The 19188-nt window shown below is 39.5% G+C and overlaps 1 protein-coding gene across 1 annotated transcript in view; it reads right to left on the bottom strand.

The window, feature by feature from the left end:
- epb41a (erythrocyte membrane protein band 4.1a) overlaps positions 1–19188 on the bottom strand; it is a 52694-nt gene that overhangs the window by 17321 nt on the left and 16185 nt on the right. The window contains exons 11-15 of the mRNA XM_062436630.1: positions 16103–16350; positions 14869–14943; positions 13851–13898; positions 11776–11838; positions 7997–8167 (exon numbers count right to left, since the gene is read on the bottom strand). Coding sequence (XP_062292614.1) covers positions 7997–8167; positions 11776–11838; positions 13851–13898; positions 14869–14943; positions 16103–16350 — 605 coding nt within the window. The remainder of the gene's footprint in view (positions 1–7996; positions 8168–11775; positions 11839–13850; positions 13899–14868; positions 14944–16102; positions 16351–19188) is intronic.

The following is a 19188-nucleotide window of genomic DNA, read 5'->3' as shown; positions in this document are numbered from 1 at the left end:
CATGTATGTATGTATGCATTCTTGGTTTAAAAAAAGACAGCAGCAGACAGTTTAACCAACTAAGGAAAAGTTATTTGATTAGATCGCTAGAGCTGATAAAATCTGGCAGTGACAGTTGTCATTCAGACAGAAAAATTGATAGTCATGATTCAAAATTAAAATTAGACATCACGTCTTCCTCTCAAAAATAACTTCAAATTTCCACAAGAAAATCAGCCAATGTTATCACTGTAAACTGCATGTGTGCAGTGTAGAATGGAAAGCTTGATAGGCGAAGCAACAGTTAGTAAAATGGTGTAGGCCTTATCGAAGGGTCAACTACCACTTGTGGCCACAGTGGCCACCGTACAGTAAAAGGTACAGGGGCTCACTTTAAAGAGGACATTTCTTTTTGAGTTCAGCCATTTTAGGCAGTGGTGAATGGACAGAAGGAAAGATAATAAATGCAAGTACAGGTCAGTCAGGATAATGAATTCGAGGTAGAGGGACGAAACAACACTTGAATGAAGCAGTCTCTAGATGACCAAGGCGCCTTGCAGGATTAAATGTTCCGGAATCTTGCCAATCATTTGTCTTTTAAATGAAGGCCAGCCACAGCATGGTTAGGGCCATCACCAGCAGCCCTGACAGAAAGAAGGACATCCGGGAGTGCTGAATCCTAGCTGGGTTTAGCACACAAGGGTTATCCAAGCTCCTCCCCTCATCTGGCACATTGATAGCCACCTTTACAGTGTGACCATGAGCTTGTTCTTCCTCCTCTTCCTCCTCGCTCTCCCCCTCATCAACCCAATCAACCTCACTGTCCTCTTCATCTTCTTCCAGCAGGTAGTCATGTCTGTACAGCGGCGGCCCCCCTCTCACTGGGGACAAACTACATGCTCTTACCTTGTGTCCGAACAGAGACTGCCTCCCTCGCTGTGCTCAGCAGTGGTAGACCAAGAGAAACAGATAACAATGAACAGACAAGTGGGATATGGTCAACTGACAGGAGAAGGTGATAGGGAGATAGTAGGATGAAGAAACAGAGAGTTGTTGAAGGGAAGGTACAGGGAGGGGAGGTATTTAGCATGATGGGGTCATGGGTTTGCAAGAAGTCGCCTACATATTGTCTGTGGTGTTGTCTGACAGAAGTTTGTTAATGGTGTGTGTTACTCTGTGTGTTAGCTTTGAAGAGCTACATGTAAACATCAGAACTGAGCTAGAACTAAGCAGGTAAGCTCATACTACAATTATGAGAGGTTTAAGTTGAGTAGCTTCCACATGAAACAGGATAAATCTGGTTCTTCCATCTCTGTGGTTCCATCTTAAATACTTCTCTTATTTACGTAGTTACAGGATTACTGCAACACTGAATGGATTTTATGAATCTCCTTATCACCTTAAAATGCAGTTAGGACACAGTGACATCACAACAGCAAGTCTGATAGGACAAAAACATGGCCAGATTGTAAATAAGCCAACAGTTTAGCCAGGCTATGTATAAAAGTGAAACAGGGTTGGACTAGGGTTAGATTCAGCTAACCCTACTGTTAGCGGGTTTCCTGGAATACGACTCTAACCCTTACTGTTAACATGTAACGTTGTTAATAATTGCTAATAGCACAATTAAGCCATGAGCGCCCTCAACTATTCTCTAAACTACAATGGATATTAACAATTTGGATAATCATTTTACTTATCATGGTCAGATATCATGATCATCTGACTGCTCATGTTACTTGACCTCTGACTTCTTTTTAGTGATGTCACCACTTACCCAGGTCTCAGCAATTAACATGGGGGGGGTGTACAATGTAACTACTACTCATTGAGAATGAAGAATCAGTAGAAGAAGCAGAAGAATGATAAGATCCAAGTTGTAATAAACTAATTATTATTATTATCCTACATTTCTACAGTACTCTACAAGGTATCCAGTTCTTAGTTGTAACTGGTGAACATGTGTTTAGTTACCAACAGGTAGGACAGTTAGTGTTGTCATCTACACACTGACAATGTTGTGTTTGACATAAGGATGCATTTTCTATGAACAAGTCGGAAACTTGATATGCATGCAGATAGCTGCACGATACTGCAAAGTACAGATTAATGCAGATTAAAGCAAAGCAGCAGTGGTCTACAGATGGTTTTCCATTTGAAACCAATGAAATGCCTTTGTATGGTACCAGATCCCAGCCTTACTGAGGGATAAAAACATCTTTGAAATCAACTTTATGGGTACATACAAACTATTGACCACTCCATATTCTTCCCCCAAACAGTGACTTTCCAATCACAGTTTAGCAACTGTAGGGATTTAGCAACATGATGAAACAGGGAGCGTGCCACATTAGTGCAATACTTGGGAGGGAATTTTCTTCTCTATCATCATCTTTCTGTAACCAAAAATACAGGGACAAAAGCTTAAGGGATATATTAAATGGTGTGCTTATCTGCTCTGACAAGCTACTGTAGTAATTAGGCATTACTTCCAAATGCATGAATTAGTATATCATTAATTAAAGGAAGAATTCACTGCTGCGATGATGATGATGTCTTAAAAGGAGGTCACCTATGTATTATAAATGTGCAATTATTTTTTAAACTTTTTAAAATGGAGAAAAAGGATGTAGGTTCCCCATACCGCTCTTAAGGGGGAATCCAACAGCAACCAGAGTGCATTTTGTGGATCTCATCTACTCATGGCGTGTTTACAAAATGCAGGGGATGAATAAGGAGACAAAGTTTAGAAGACAAAGCTAGTGAGCACCGTTATATGTCTTTACTGAAGCTTACTTTCATTTACAAAGTTGGTTTACAACGTTTGTCCTTGTAGAGTCTGGTGATATTGTACTGGTGTGCAAGGATCATAAAACAAACTACACTGGAGTCAGTTATGTTATGTGGATCAACTTACCAAGTGCTGCACGGTACTGCTGGATGTAGCCACAAGTTAAATGTAACACAGTCACTGTTGGCTGTTGTTCTGTATTCAGAGTTGGCAAAGTCTGATAGGAATATATTCTGTCAGAAAACAAAGTCAGGTTTAACAAAGCACTGCAAAGTTTGTTGGGGCGCAGATTTTTCATTCTGTCTCTTTACACTCATCATCGTGATGATCACTGCAGCCACTCCTGCTACAATGCCTCTCTAACAGCTGCAGCCATTACACCTCCCCTGGTCGCTTTGTCCTCCACACTGTTTGTCTTATGCTTCCATGGCAACATGGAGGGAAGTTAAATATTGATTATTTGCATATAATACCCACATTTTAATGATACAATGCTAGTTGGAAATCATTAAATGTTCCCTTTAACTAACTTACATTATGATGTAGTATTACAGATGATGTTAGAAATTAGATTTGTCCATCTTTAAAGCCTTTTTCATATAAATGTGAAACATTGTTTTTTAATATGTAAAATAAAGCATACATCTAATCTCTCTGTTGCTTGTGCAAATAATTTATGAATTTTTCATGCAAGAAATTTGAATCAGAAACAGTTTGATCATGTTTCTTTTCCGCACTATAATACTAGAGCTAACTAATTCAGTCTTGCAATATCAGAACAAAGCTCCTCTTTTATTTCCAACTCTTCTACACAGATCAAGTAGTGAGGATGCTGAGTTTTGCCTTGATCTTGTTGGCTTTTGCCTCAGTCTTTTTTGCTTCATCACATGACACTAAGCATGATGTATGTAACTATCAAATTCATATTTAAGACATAAGGTTCTAATTTTGACGTGTCTTAAGCAAAGTTTTCAATAACCTTACAGTTAAAGTTGATTTGCTAGCTCGTTAGAGCTGATACAATCTGGTAGCCACAGTTGTCATTTCAGCCAATCTACAGTTGTTTTCCTTGGTTTGAAATCATTTTGACCCCAAATTTGGTATAAATATGTACAAGATATGCTAATCTGTCACTGTTATCAGCATATGTGCAGTGCAAGAATGCAAAGCTTGACAGGTGTAGCAACAGCGACTAAGGGGGAAGGAGCTTATTGAAGGGCAAATTACTACTGCTATTCGTAATAATCTAACTATATTTTGTTTGCACTGTAAGTACACAACAATTGCTCAGGTAAAGTGTTGAAAGATGGCAGATAGGGACAGTGAGGTGGTCTAATCAGGCTGCACCTTTGAGAGAGCAACAGTGGCAGAAGAGGAAAAGTTATTTAAGGAAAGTCTCATCTCCATGGTGGGAATAGGAAAGGCATCCTCTGGCAGCAAAAATTCTAGCTAGTGCAAACCATTTTGGCAGTGCAAAGTCTTCTAAATGCCAACAGGAAGGAAGAAACACCAGAAAAGCTGCCTGGTATGAGCTGTCAAAACCATATGTCATCCGCCCTGCTTTATATTGTACCAACAGTCTGTCAGTTGTCTTGGCAACTCAGATGACAGGAACTCCGGAAGAGCTTGAAACACTTTGGAAGGGTATTCTACATTGCACACAATGTGATGGTGATGTACTATTGCACACAAGTCAAGATCATTGTTTATCCTGCAAGAATCTACCAGCTCAGTGAAAATCTGGGAATTTTTAACGTGTGGCTGGTGATGCAATGGAGACTATTTCTATTTTTTCATCCTATGTGTCATCATAATTCCTAGCATTCAGCAATAATATGAAATTACGAAATTGTGCCTCAGGCTGTCAGCAAAAAAACTGCCGTTATGGCTAGATTCTTGAGTATTAAAAAAGGAGGATGTGATAAAAGGATGATATTTCATGTCTGGGATAGAAACTGTGTCTTCAAGTCATGGGTAGAGGAAGGCCCAGATCCAGATGGAAACACTGGCATACTGGAGGACTGAGATCCTCTCTGACCTTCAGTGTCATTGTCTAAACGTGCAGAAAAGAATGGTGGAGGTTGTGGGGAAGAAGATGGAGTTGGTGGGGATTTGACGGGAGAAACTGGCCCGAACTTTAAAGGGGTTTGGGAAAGAAGATGAAGCCAGCAGTGGCAGAGATACAAGACAGACACAGAAAGACACATAAAGACATCCGGTGAGGGATAGATACAGGGAGGAGGATTGGAGGGTGAGAGAGATGAAGAGGAGGGGAGGAGGGGGGTCAGTCTTCTGGCTACTAATCATTGGTCTTTAGCTTGCTTTCCTGTGTTCTTTTGCTTTTCAGTTTTTCACTGGTCAAATCAGGCAAAAGAGTCATGCGTATTCACAATTATAAGGATAAACCCATCCATGCAACTGTTTGGCAGATCGAGCAAGATGACAAAGCTTGCAGCAGCCATTCATAGAGTAAAGGCAGTGGGTGTGAAGTTAGGGTTAAAGGGTATGGGGCACCTACAAAGATGTCAGTATGCTTCAAATGAAATGCTTGTCAGATGTCAAACAGTGCCAAACCCCCTCCCCCACCACCTTTTTAACATTGGAATTCAGGGGACTGTGTCCAACAATGAATGCAACGTTTCTGAAACTGACAATGCAACAATCCCACCAGGTGTGTGGAACACCATGCATGGCTTTGAGAAGAGGATTTCCAACAGTGTGTGCACCCTTATCCCTAATTTGTACAATTCATCACATCCTACAACTCCCTCTGACCACAGGCTTTACAACATCGACTATTCGACTATTTGTGCTAAGTGGTTGGTTTGAAGCATACTGAACCCTTTAGGTTACAGCTGAACGCAATCTGGTGAAGTTGAAGAGCTGCTTCTTGCCAGTAGGCCATGGACATAGCCTCCAGGTGCCATTCTTTATTTTGCTCATAAAGAAACGCTGGACAGTGTTGACATATTGCAGCCTGCGCCAAAAAGCACCAAATTAGACATGCCGCCAACTCTGTTTATGTATGCAGAAACAACTGTGCACATCCTCCCCTGCACACACATACACACACATGCCATCTTTCATTCAGCAAATATCGAAAAATTCCTAATGTGTCTAGTCCGTCTGTGACTGCAGTTACAGTCATGCTAAAGCAATGGAATGACATGGAGAAAGCCAATAGCACCACCAAGTGGAAGATCAGTGTACAGTTCAAATTATAGCGTAAATTAAAGTGTGGACATCTGCGATATACTGCATGAAGAATATTTATACAACAATTTATTTATGATCAGTACTGTACATTTGTGTGTGTCTTCCCCATGATGTTCCTTCATGCAAGTCATATGTACATATGATTTAAAACATTTAAAACGGTGGAAATATAGAGTTATCTAGAGGTAGCAAGGCTCTATGTTGCTCTATGTCACTTTCTACAGATCTTTGGACTTTTGAAGACCAACATGGGATTATTAGCCAGTGTGTGACCCCAGGGGCCCTGAAAGTGGTGATTTGATTAATTTATTTGGCAATATACACTCAAACAGTACCAACTAAAAGGGTGGATCTTAGGTGACTCATATTTTTTTTAACCAAATCTTTAGTCCCGGTCTTGGGGTATTAAGATCTAGTTTTAATACCTTTAATATCTCAGTTTCACACACCTGGTCATTTGTTTTCAGTTATTCTGGCTGATTAGACCTTTAGTCAGGTGGAAGTGGGGTGGAGCTATGATGGTAATTAAATACAGTCACCTAACTCAATGGACTAATGGACCATTCCACTGCAGAAACTTTCACATGGGACCATGAATCTTTTAGTAACTCAGGAACTAAACCAGTGTAAGGAGGAACCAGACACTTCCCTGCTCCAGTGGTACTATCTTCTGAGATGGGAGGACACATCGCTGAGTGTTTAAACACAGATGCTGCAGCAACAACGACATGGCTACCGCTTCATTTGTACAATAGGCAAGTACATGGCGTGATCATTATTGATTATGTGACAAGTTACGAACATGTCTTGTTGTTGATTTACATCAAGAACAATGTTGGTCTCTCTTTTCGGTTTCCCAACAACGCAGCCAAACTAAAGGCCAAAGCTTTCCATGTTCCATATCTGCAGACAGCTGTGGACTTGCACGTGGACCATGGAAATGCATGTGGTTCCATACATACTACTACTACTGGAAGTGTTCAACATGTTTTCCAGTGATGTGAAATCCAGTCTGTGGTGTATTGCAGCATGTGAGTGCTTTTCTAACCTTTAAATGTAATAATCTGTTACTCCAACTGGATTAGCTGGATCATATTTCATAGTAAGTGTGAGAAGAAAAAACAACATGAGTCTCAACTGTGTTGTTGTTTGCTTATGTGTGAAAATTGCATTCAATCTGGGTTTTTTTCAATCAGTCAGTCAATCAGTTTTTTCAGTTCAGTCATTGGCGCCATTTGCCTAATCTATACAGATCCTCAGTAGATCAGGCAAACAAATGGTGACTGGGACGTTTTCTAGTTTAGTTCCTGAGATTAGTTCCTCTGATTCCATAGTTCCTGGAACGTTTTCATCAAAAGGAGAATATAAGTTGCCCCACCTTAACAAGATGCAGGACAGTGAGGGAGATGTCACGTAGTCCTAAGAAAAGGTCTAATCAGGCAACATCAATGAAAACACCTGTGTGTGTGTGGAGCATCAGTGTGTAAAGAAGGGAATGTATTTTGAGGCAAATTGGGTTATATCATTTTGCTATTGGGCTAATCAAATCATCACATACTAAATCCTGAATGATAGCCAATGTAAAGGCATTCCATTGTAGAAATGCTGGCTGGTGTATGGGCCTTGGGTCAAAATGTGTTATGGGAATGTGTGTGGGGGGCTTATTAGGGCCCAATGAGTCATTTTTGCCCCAGGGCCACCTACTGTAGGTTTACTGAGCAGCCTGAACTCAAACTACAACTCAGATCATTTGCAGTAAAGACTTGGGCTTAAACACCAGTCTATGATTTGGGAAAAATCCTCATGTTTAACATTTTACTCATAGTCAAACAAGAAGAATGATAAAAGTTTAATTTGAACATTAATGTGTTTAGAATATCTTATCGCAAAGCTGGAAGCATCACCTTTCAACAAATGATCAGCTTTATTGTAATAATGGAAGAAAATGATGGCTTCTCAAGAATAACCAAAACACTGATGAGTATTTCCACCCAAGGTTGTCAGACTCACCGCTGGTTGCAGCTGGCCGTTGATGCTCGCTGTGCGGAAAGGCGAGTTGGTGGAGAGACGCTTGTCCCACTCACTTTGCCGAGGCTCCGGTACAGACTCCATGAAACTCCTCTTCAGCTCACTGATGCTAGTGTGGTGACGCATGATCTCAGTCTGGGTCTTATCCACGTCCTTCAACAAAAATGAGGAAGTCAGAATAGGTAGAATGATACACAGTGAGTAAGATGAAAAGGAAAGGAGGGCCACAAAGAAAATGAAAGTATATAAAAAAAAGAAGGATGACAAATAGACAAAAATGGTGAATCAGATCAGATTAGAAAAGGAAGGTTTAAGAAGAATTTCCCTCAATTTCAATATTACTTTAAAACTAAATGCTTTAAAGCCTTGTGTTATTTCAAAAGCATGTGATTGAACTAAGCCTGCATATTACCAATGACATACTGAGGTCATGGAATAACATTTTTCAGACAAACCAGACACCAGACTGCATTGGGAGGAGTAATCATCTGTCTCCATATTTCAGCCCAGCAGCAACCACTGAGATTTCGAGTTTATAGCCATTGCAAAATCTCCCTGTGGGTCACGATAACATAATATAGCAGCAGACACACAGAGGAATCTCCTGATTAGTGGTTACTGGTAAGGCACATATATTATGTCAGTGTTTATAGATCATATCAATGCCAGGAAGAAGATGTTTAATGTTAAGGGAAACAGGAGGTGCTGTATTTGTCTGAAAAACGAAAAACTGAAAATGAAAGGAAAGAAGGTGAATGGTGTACACATCCTACCCCTGTTTGGTACAGGCACACAATACAGAGCAGTATACAAAGACTGCGTTCGGTGTGGGTGCTAAATTAGGCTAAATATGTGTGGGGGATGCAGTACAAAGTGATATTAACCTGTTCTTCGGGGTTTGACAGAGGTATGAAACAGCATTGTAATAGTGACTATCAAATAGTGTGTAGTAAATAGTGTGTTAACTGCTGCACTGTTAAAGGATGATTTCATAGGTGATCTGCAGGCTGAAAGGTGGCAAGTTGAATCATTGATTTTCAAACATACACACAGTACAGAAACACTGAGAAGGGGATGACATGTGACATCATTTGCAAGTTGGAGCTGACCCAGGTATGGTCTGAACTGTAAAACAAAAGCATTATTTTACAGATGCTAAAAATGCACAGTGGAGCTGCATGGTTGGTGACAATTCACTGTGTGTTGATCCCTTTCACACTTCACAGAATCTTTCTATACACTGGATGTAATGTATAAAAATATTGATGAATGCTGCTTTAAAGTGAGTGTTTCACACTAAACATGTCATCCCTCTCTCATCAAATAATTCAAACACATATGAGGGACTGATGTTGGTGTGGAAAAATGAAATGAGGAGACGTCCTCAGTGACCAGGGGATTCACACAATGTTGCCATACAATGAGAAAAGCAGCAGTGTACAGAATCTGTTTGTGACATCATGGAGACATACATGACTGGGAATGATCAAATCTGTATTATCTTAGAATGTTCTCTGGCACTAGATGTCATGGCAAAGCAGCAGACCAGGTAACTGAAACAAGTCATTGAAGGACATGTTTTAAGTGTGAAGTCTATCATAAAATAACAGTCAGGTGCTCAAATGAACATTAGAAATGGTTCTGTTTGGTGTAATCATTCCTGCTTGATCTTAAACTTTATTCTAAGTTAATATGAAGCTTCAGTCAATCAATCTATCTTTTTTTTTAAATATATATATATATATAGCGCCAAATCACAACAAAAGTCATCTCAGTCAGAGCTAGACAAATCAAGTGAGTATCTCCCAAAGTTACTGTCTGTTTAAATGTCTGGCTCTTTAGCTGCTGAATGCTCCACTATGTATGTTTAGTCTACAGCTAACTGTGTCTGTTTGCTGATTGGTGCTGAGCAGGTAGTGTACAGTGGCTTTTTACAGCTTTTTCTCTGAAAACAGCTGCCTGCTGTTGTTGATAAGGATGCTATGAGAGGGCTGAGAGTGAACCAAAAAAGTAAAGTTGCAGCTGGACAGCTAAAAAATGAGCTAAAAATGCTATAAAGCTCCGTCAAGGTGAGGAGAGCTGCAGAGTCTCTGATAATTCTCTGCAGGTTTATCAGTACCAGCCGCGCCACTGCACACCACCCACAGTGCACCGCAGGACGGATCGACATGTTGCCAAGGTCTCCCATTTGAAATGCAGTTTCAGGACATTTGAGGCTTGCACTATCCACTCTTAGCTCAGCAGCTCCCAGCACTGACACTGCACAGGGCTGGTCTGTGAAAGCTGTGGATCTACAACATATTAATCCATCCTGTGGTGCACTGTGGCTGGCGTGTGGCTCCTCGGTGCAGCATCAGCAGTAGTCCTGGGAAAAGAGATATGACAAGGAAGGAAGAACGAAAAAAGGCAAACAGGATCCCTGAGCTGCCAAACGGTCGTCTTGCCTCACACGGACAGCTACTTTCCCTTAAGTTATCTCCAGCAGGAGTAGACGGTAAAGAAGATCGCAAGTAAAAGAGAGTTGGTGCTTATTCTTGCTCATTTGTGGTTTAATAAACAGTAAATTCATAAAATTCTATTTTCCAAGCTACACATAATGCTTGACTGTTAGAATGAACATTTTACCATTACTCATCACCACACATCCACATAGTTGATCTATGCACTCTGATGTTGATCAACCAATAATCAGAAAGCTAACCTCATGACATACTTTGAATGACATTCCCCTCATGTGCATAATGAAGCAGAATTGCATAATGAAATGTAAAAAGAAATACAGGTATAAATAAGTTTGGGAAAATAACCAGGGCCAAAATGCTAAGAGAAATAAATAAATAAAATGAAATAAAAGTGAATAAATGAATAAATTAAATGATAAATTAAATGGGAAAGTAAATAAAAAAAGGGGAATTTATTCAAAGCTTAATAATTACAAAAGCAAATTCAATTTATTTTATCAATTAATTAATGCCTACATTTATTTTTAATATTATTTTTGGTGCATTTAATGGCATATTCATTTATTTATCCAGTCCTTTATTCATTTATTCTGAATATTTTCAGTCCTCAATATATTGCCACTTAAACTGTGACAAAATCCAAAGAGAAGTTCCACTTTAGTCTGAACTACAAATAAAAGCAGATAAACACATGTGCCATTCTGAATACTGTGACCCTGATAATAACCAGCAGTCATTTATATTCATTTTATGAATATGTGTGTTTTAATATTTCAAATAGACAGATGGTGTGCATTGCTCTCTTGATGCTGATCTTACAGTAGCAACTTTGAAAACTGGCCTGTAAATCTTCTCTGTAAAATATCTCTGGTATTTTTGTCTTTTTGAAAATTGAAATGCTGCTTCAGATTGATACATATAAGTGTGACAGATGACAGCAGTGTATGTCTCAGACATTTCAGCTTTGTTGTTTTTTTTGTTTCAGCACCAAAGGCTGCAGCTGCAGTGCCAGTTTCAACTTAACCAAGTCTTTGTTAAAGAAGAGACGACTCCCAATCATATATTTCATAAAAATGAAAATAGGAAATGACAATGTCAAAGAGAAATGAGAAGCTACTTGCATGAGAATCAGAGAGGAAAATAGTGCATGCCAAGCCTTTAGGGTTAAGCTGAAAACAAGTCAAGAGATGATAAACAAAAGTGTCAGAGAAAAGTGTAAAATCAACAAAAATTCCATGCAGACAGAGAAACGTGACGGCAAACAGTCAGAACAGATATCTGAAGACTTAAAATACAAACCTCCAACATTAAATTGCTATGTCTGATATAAATAGTTTCACCCTCAAGTTTCTTAGCTCTTTTCTGTGGAAAATGAAGAAAAAGGGAAAAGCTTGTTGGAAATGCAGATTTCATTCAAACATTTGAATATTTGATTTGCAGTCGAGTCCAATGAGCAGCACGGACCATGGCAATGACATCAATCACAACCAACATCCAGTGTGCCCAGCTCAGCAGGGGATTCACTCGTCCACTGCTGAGCCCTCCCTCCCACGCACAAACGCACACACACACCAGTCATGTTTATGAGAAGCCAGGCAGATACACACTCACTGCTGTGAGTGGAAGTGGAAGCAAGTTACATGCTGTGCATGCAAAGGCTGCTGCAGTGCAGTGGAGTGTACAGGAGGAGAAGCATCACTGTGAGTCTGCCTGTTGAGTTTTTCACTACAGTCACTTCAGGGATTTGCATATTTTAAAAAAAACATTCATTTCTTACTCCCACTCTCCCTGACTGATACATGAACATTTTCAATCTTAGAATTTCAAAAGTGATTGACAAGCTGAGGCTAGTCTAGCTCAGTTTAGTATACATATACAAGCTGCAGTATGTTTTATATATGCATCCCTGACTCTCTGGCTGACAATGTAGTGCAAATGAATTAAAATAAGATATGTGGACTGACCAAATGGCAGGAATATAACCCGAAACATATGCATAACCATTTGGCTTGGATTGTTAAAGACTGGCAAGGCAAACTGACTTCAGCACATCTTCATTTGCCATCCCCTAATACACCATCACCTACAACTTGGCATTCTCTCAACCAGTTTCCCTTAGGTAGTCTCCTGGAATGGGTTAGTACTGTACTTTGGTCGTTTGAGTCCAAATTTGAGACATTCGGTTCCAGCCACTGTGTCTCTGAGAGATAGTTAAAGGGTGGTATCTGCATGTATGGTTCCCACTGAGAAGCATGTAGGAGGAGGTGTGATGGTCTGGAGGAGGGGTAGGGGGTGCTGATAGGCTGCCTCACAGTCACCTGACCTAAACCCTATGAGATGGTTCGGGATGAGTTGGACTGCAGAGTGAAAGAGAAGCAGCCAACATACAGTATTTGAGGTATACAAACTTCCATCCATAGAGCTATGTATAAATGTCATCTCACCTATACCTTTTGCACTTATGCAGCCCCATATCAGCACACTCCCACCTCCCATGTTTCACAGTTGGCACTATGCAGTCACTGTGGTAGTCCTGGCCAGGTCCACTCCAAACATGTTGGATCTCATTTGATCCAAACTAATTTATTTTGGTTTAATCTGAGGAATGTGACACCAATATTAATCAGGCTTCTTTTCATGTCCTTTGGCAAAGCTTAATCTGCAGTTTTGTGCCATTTTCTGAGCAATGGTTGTTAATTTGTATATTGTCTGTAGAGATTGACTTCATGCAATGTCCTTTGCACTGTCTGAGCGGTCTCTAGTTTCCACAGATAATCCTTGTGCCAAGTCAGAAGCATTTGCCTGTCTGCTGTTCAATGCTTGATGGCATTCTTTTGGAACTTTGCTCAGGCAGGTAGTCCTTATTGGAAGTCACAGTGTGGTTGTACTTTGAGGCCTGTATTTACTGTAATGAGTCTATTTAACCTGTTTGTTTTAATGCCAGGTCAGATCAAATACCTCACTTCACCCTGCAAATACTACAATTATTATAAGATGATACACTATTGAATAATTTAGCATATTATTTTGGGCCTCCCTCGCATTAGTGTTATTTTGTAAAGCAGTATATTCTTCTTTTATTAAAAGAAGCATTCAATTATTTGGCCAAGTAATAACTTTCACAATTGATAGATTTCTTTGTGGTCCCAGAGCAAGTTCTGTTACAACTCACAGCACATACACACATCTTCATAGGGAGACAAACAGCCAGAAATCATAGAACAGTACAGAGATTAAAACACTCAGAGTCTCTTTGTGTGATAGGAAACAGCACTGTGTGAAGACAAAAAGGAAATGAAAAGTCTCATGGTGTGTAACTGATGCAGGGATGAGGATGGTAAGTCAGCAAAACACCAGCTGAGGAGCATGCTAACCTTCCTCACTCGCACCATCTCCGTCTTTGATTTGTCCTGAGGAGAGTGCTGCTCAGCCATCACAAGAAAAGACATAGTTATGTTTGTATTAGAATACTGCCTCACGCTAACTCAACCAACAAATCATCTGTAAGACACATGCATGGACCGGTGATCTAACATCTCTTCTGTCTGTGACACAGTGACAACATACAACTTCACTTTCTGTACTTAAATAAACGTTATGCTGTAGATTCTCATATCAAATCCGGGGCTCAAATAAACAGGAACAAATAAAGGTCAGTCACTTATAAAGGCTGAGTGAAACAAGCAGGCCTATCTGTTCAGACATTCTCTCTTTTACTTTAATCTGCTGCTGCTAGCTTGTTGTGCCACATATAATAACCTCTTGACTTTGTACTAAGGTTCTTTACAATGTACAGTGTAGCACAAAGTCATGAGATTGTGTTAGGAAACACAACAAGCTAGACAAACTCTGTAACCAGAACTGCGTTCATGCACATGTGCGGTGGCATCTGCCATACAAGGAACTACTCTCCTGAGACTGAAAATGTTATTGCTGTTTTCAGTCTTTGGAGCCATTTTTAAATAAACTAATGTGACCAATCTCCTCATAATGAGGGAACACACCACCCAGTGCAGTGGTGTGGCTCAAAAATATAGAAAATCAACATCCATACCTTATAATACTTTCATTCTCCACGCTCTTTACATTTAATTACAATGTCTTTCACTTTGTTCTTTTTCTATTTTTCTATCTTCCTTGATTTTTTCCCTTTTTTTTTTTTTTTTTTTACCCCCAAAGATAAACTGTAGTCTACATGCTGCTGTATCCCCATTTTGACAACTGTCCTTGCTTATTGTGTACCTGCTCTTTTAAAATATACTGCATGCAGTACTTATCATCTTTATTTATTTTGGAATTGCTAATTTATTTAACTATATATCTATATTTTTATCTCCTTTTTTTTTTTTTTACACAACACTGGTTCAGTCTGATCATGCAAAGAAAACAAACCTGGCTCTTTTTCTCTCTTTCCCCATTGGCGGTGGTCACAGAGGGGGAATGCCTCCGCTCTCTCCTGGCCAATGTCTGGTAGCACAGATACAGCTCACACATCAGGATCAAATCCATGCACAGTCAGGACTAAAACCTTCCTTAAAACTATTCTGTTCTATATTGAGCTAAAAGAAAAATTTGTGATGCATTGTCCTGTTTATCCCAGTGCTCCACAACACTTTATTTTATTAGGTCCACTCAAACACTCTAAATAATAGTTTAGTACATTTATTCTGCTTCTTTCTATGAGTTAGATGAGATAATTAATTAAGCTCATATGTTAAGTACAGAGCTGGAGTCAGGATGTGGTTAGTGGCTCTGTGCATACATCTACCAACAGCTCTAAAGCTTACTAATTAACAGGTATTTAGTAAGTTGTAGTTTACAGGGTGAGTTATATGCTGGACATATTTCTTGGCCAGGAGCAGTGACTGTGACGCTTTCCAAAATCTTGTTGTCAAAGTGAGGTTTCCAGGTTTATTATGATACCTGCACACAGGGGCCTCCTAACCAAGCTGTTACCACTTATTATCTGCTTTGAATTCTATGTTTATGATCAAACTGTCCCCATTTCAGTAACTATACAATTTTGACATTATATTGAATTAAATACTGAAATATTGAAGTAATATTGAAAAAGAAATGGTTAGCGAAAAGGCTGTTAACTATAACATTAGCATGTTAGCTAGCCAGTACTGTACCATAAGTAGTCTAAAGAAAGCTCACAACAAAATGTAGCTAAAGTTTTTACTTACTTATATACTATTTCACTCTTTAAATCTCACTTTGTCCATCTAATGGTCTGCAGGACACATTTCAGACAGAAACAACAATGAATATTTAATAACAATGTGTCTCTGATTATTGAATCTCTCTGGACTTAAGACTGAGATGAATCTTCTCATCTCACTCTCAGAAAAAAGGTGAATAAATTAACAGTCCTTAAAATTTCAACTTTCAGTAAATGTGTGGCACTCTGCTAAATAAATATGCCTCGATCATAATAATGATGATTTCATTATTCAAATGATAAGTGAGCAACCAACACCTCAAAAACAGTGTATTTCATTAACCAGTAAGAACGTCTCTCTTGCTTTCTCTGATGTCTGAAGTTAACTACCTTCACATCTCTCTTTTTGTGCTTGTTGAGTGAAAAGCCCAACTTAGTGATGTACAGAATTGTTTCCACTACCTTTATTTCTGGAGTGGACTCTGGTCTGGGACTGTGGCTCTTTGTGGACTCTGCTGGCCGACCCGCCGCCTTTAACTCTGCCTTCCTGTCTGCTGAGCGGCGACCCCTGGGTGTGGAGCCATCATGGCAGTCAGTGCGTGGCAGGGTAGGTAGCAACGGGGACGGGGTCGCCTCCCCGGGAGACACCGGTGACATGATAGGAGCGCTGACTGGACGAGTAGATTTATTGTCTGGAGTGGAGGCCATGGCTGGAGGAGACAGAGGGGAGAGACAATTGCTTCAATCAGTGGAGATTCTAGGATCAGACCTTTAGGGGGGCTCAGCTCAGCAATATTTCACTGACTCTTGCACTCACAGCACTTTATTTGTTTTACTTACCTGCCTTGTATTAATTTGACCTGCCTTTGTTTTGTTTTGTTGTTTAGTTTTATGACGGGTTGTGATTTATGTATGTATGTATGTATGTATGTATGTATGTATGTATGTATGTATGTATGTATGTATGTATGTATGTATGTATGTATGTATGTATGTATGTATGTATGTATGTATGTATGTATTGTAGATATATGCTATGAATTGGCAAATGCTAAAGTATCAGATAATGGGATTAATTACTTTATTGTTTGTTTCATATGATAATGTGGTACAATGTATGACAGTTTGAAAGCATTATGTGTGTCGAGTAACATGAATGCACCCTAAATGACAGTAGAAAAGTATTGAAGACAGTTTACCCTGAAAGGTTTATTATTAACAGGAGATGGGGTCAAAGTGCAATGTTTTTACTGGTCAAGCCCCCTTGATATCAAATTGGGCTGCATGTGGCCCCTGAACTAAAATGAGTTTGACACCCCTGGTTTAAGTACCATCACAATACTGTTATATTAGAAGAAAAGGGGAGGGTCCAAAGAAAATATACGTATACACTTTTACACATATGAACAGTGAAGAGTTTTTCCTCTCTGTAATCATTCCTCCTGTTCATACTGACTATTAAAAGATCTCCTTCACATGTGCTTTCAATGTAAAGTGATGGAAGACAAAATCCACAGTGTGTCCACACAGTCATTATAAAGTAGATGATCAGCTTCTATTGAGCTTCATCAGTGTGAGTTAGTCATATCAAGTGATATCTGACACATTTACAGTCTTTTTAGCATCAAATTCCCTCTTAGTGTTTCCCTGTTGAGCTGTGGTGGAAGTATTTAACTGTAAAAGACGGAGCCTCTGTCTGTCTGTCTGTCTGTTCTTTGCTTTACTCAATCATTGTTCATCTGATTGACTTCACACATGGTACTGTAGGTGTATTGCTGAAGACCCGAGAAAGAGCCTAGTGCAAGCTCATTCTACTCATTACAATCCATAAATTGTTGAGAATTATAACATTTTGACAAAGCATTTCTATTTTAACCACCAAAGCTTTTGTAGCCTTTACGGCACTCACAGACCAATTGCATGCATTGTAAATCAAAACTGTGCATTGGACTGGAGTCAGTGAGTGAGATGCACACAGACTGGGGAGAGACAAGACGAGAGCCTACAGTCGGAGAAATAAGCGAGTCAGAGAAAAATAATTTCACATGGCATGTTCTAAAAAGAGAAAAGTAGACAGCGGAAACAGAGCTTTTAATCAAGAATGGACAAACTCTTACATGTTCCTTTTGCCCACGGGCATTTCAACGTCAGTATGTCGCATATACTCTGAGAACGTGGGGATTGTGAAGAGCTACTTCGTGACAAAGCACAAATCTTTGCAGCAAACATACCCACACACATCTGAACTGAAGGCACAGAAAATAAATGATCTAAGAGCCCAATATGATCATCTACTTTATTTTAGGATGCATTTATTTTATTTAGTATATTTATATTCTGTATTCATTTGACTATGTGTTAAAGTAGTGGCTGGAGGTCAAGCACACTGTTTCAAACAGGCACGTGTTGAACAGACACTGCACTAGTAACCAAAAGAGGGACTTTGGCACTAAAAATACTGTAACGTTGAAAGGTAATAATAAAAAAACGTTGTACCATAGCAGAGGGGCCCTGATTTCACACTCGACTTTAGAACAGCCAGAAGGGCCCCACCTGAGGATCTAACACTGTGGGCTAGCTATTGCAGGGTGAGTATTTATGCAATGCAGCTTGGAGCTAAACCCAGAAATGCTTTAAAAGTGATCAGTAAAATCTTCTCTAATCAATTCTAAAAGGAACAGGGAGCCAGTGGAGAGAAGCCAGGATCGGAGTGATATGATGTCTGTTAACACCAGTAAGAAGTGAATGAAGACTGTGGACTTTGTCCTCTATTACATTGTCATAGTCTGTACTTTTTCAAACATTAGCCATTCAATGTATTTGCTCTAATAACTTCTATATAGAGTAGTGATCAATGTCTATGTTCAAGCACATGAGTGTCCGAGATGTGTGCCACCCCCTTTTCTCCTGCCTGTCTGCTCTGTTCTCTTAGGTGTCTCTTTGCTGGAGATTCAACCTCACCTCATTCTATTCTTTCTTTGGTGGCACCGGAAAGTTGCTTGATATCCTTCTGATCAGATTCCTTAAATATGTTATCAATCCATCTTTCCATCAATCCATCACGTGTGTTTTCAGTGCTGTATTTCAGTAACTTTGTTTCTTGGTCTATTCTGTGCACATAACATCTACTGCATCTCTGTCTGTCCTGGGAGAGGGTTTGGTCCCCTGTTGCTTTCTTCCATCGAGAGTTTTACCTTATTTGAATCAAGGGTCGAGGATAGAGGTTGTTGTAAAGCCCCTGAGGCTTTGTGCATACACACTGTTTTAGTCATGGATCTACAAAGAGTTTTAAGCTTGTGGTCCCAAGATGATCACTGCATACAACTGGTGTGATTAGCAGATTGTCAGCTTCAGGAAGTGACAACACCATCAGATTCAAGACCTTCAAGTTCAGACCTCAAGTTTTATGGGTATGAATGTGTAAGTGGTCATGGGTGAGGTGAGTTTTGGCTAGTTTGTATGTGTTAGTTTTATGTGTATATATTTTATATCTTATTTTATTTTTTATGCTGCAATTGGACTGCTCAAATAGAGTTTCATTGTTTACT

Source organism: Scomber scombrus, chromosome 16, assembly GCF_963691925.1.
Source record: "Scomber scombrus chromosome 16, fScoSco1.1, whole genome shotgun sequence".
NCBI classification, from domain to species: domain Eukaryota; kingdom Metazoa; phylum Chordata; class Actinopteri; order Scombriformes; family Scombridae; genus Scomber; species Scomber scombrus.
The sequence above is the reverse complement of the archived record's forward strand: the minus strand, read 5'-3'. Positions and strand labels throughout refer to the sequence as shown.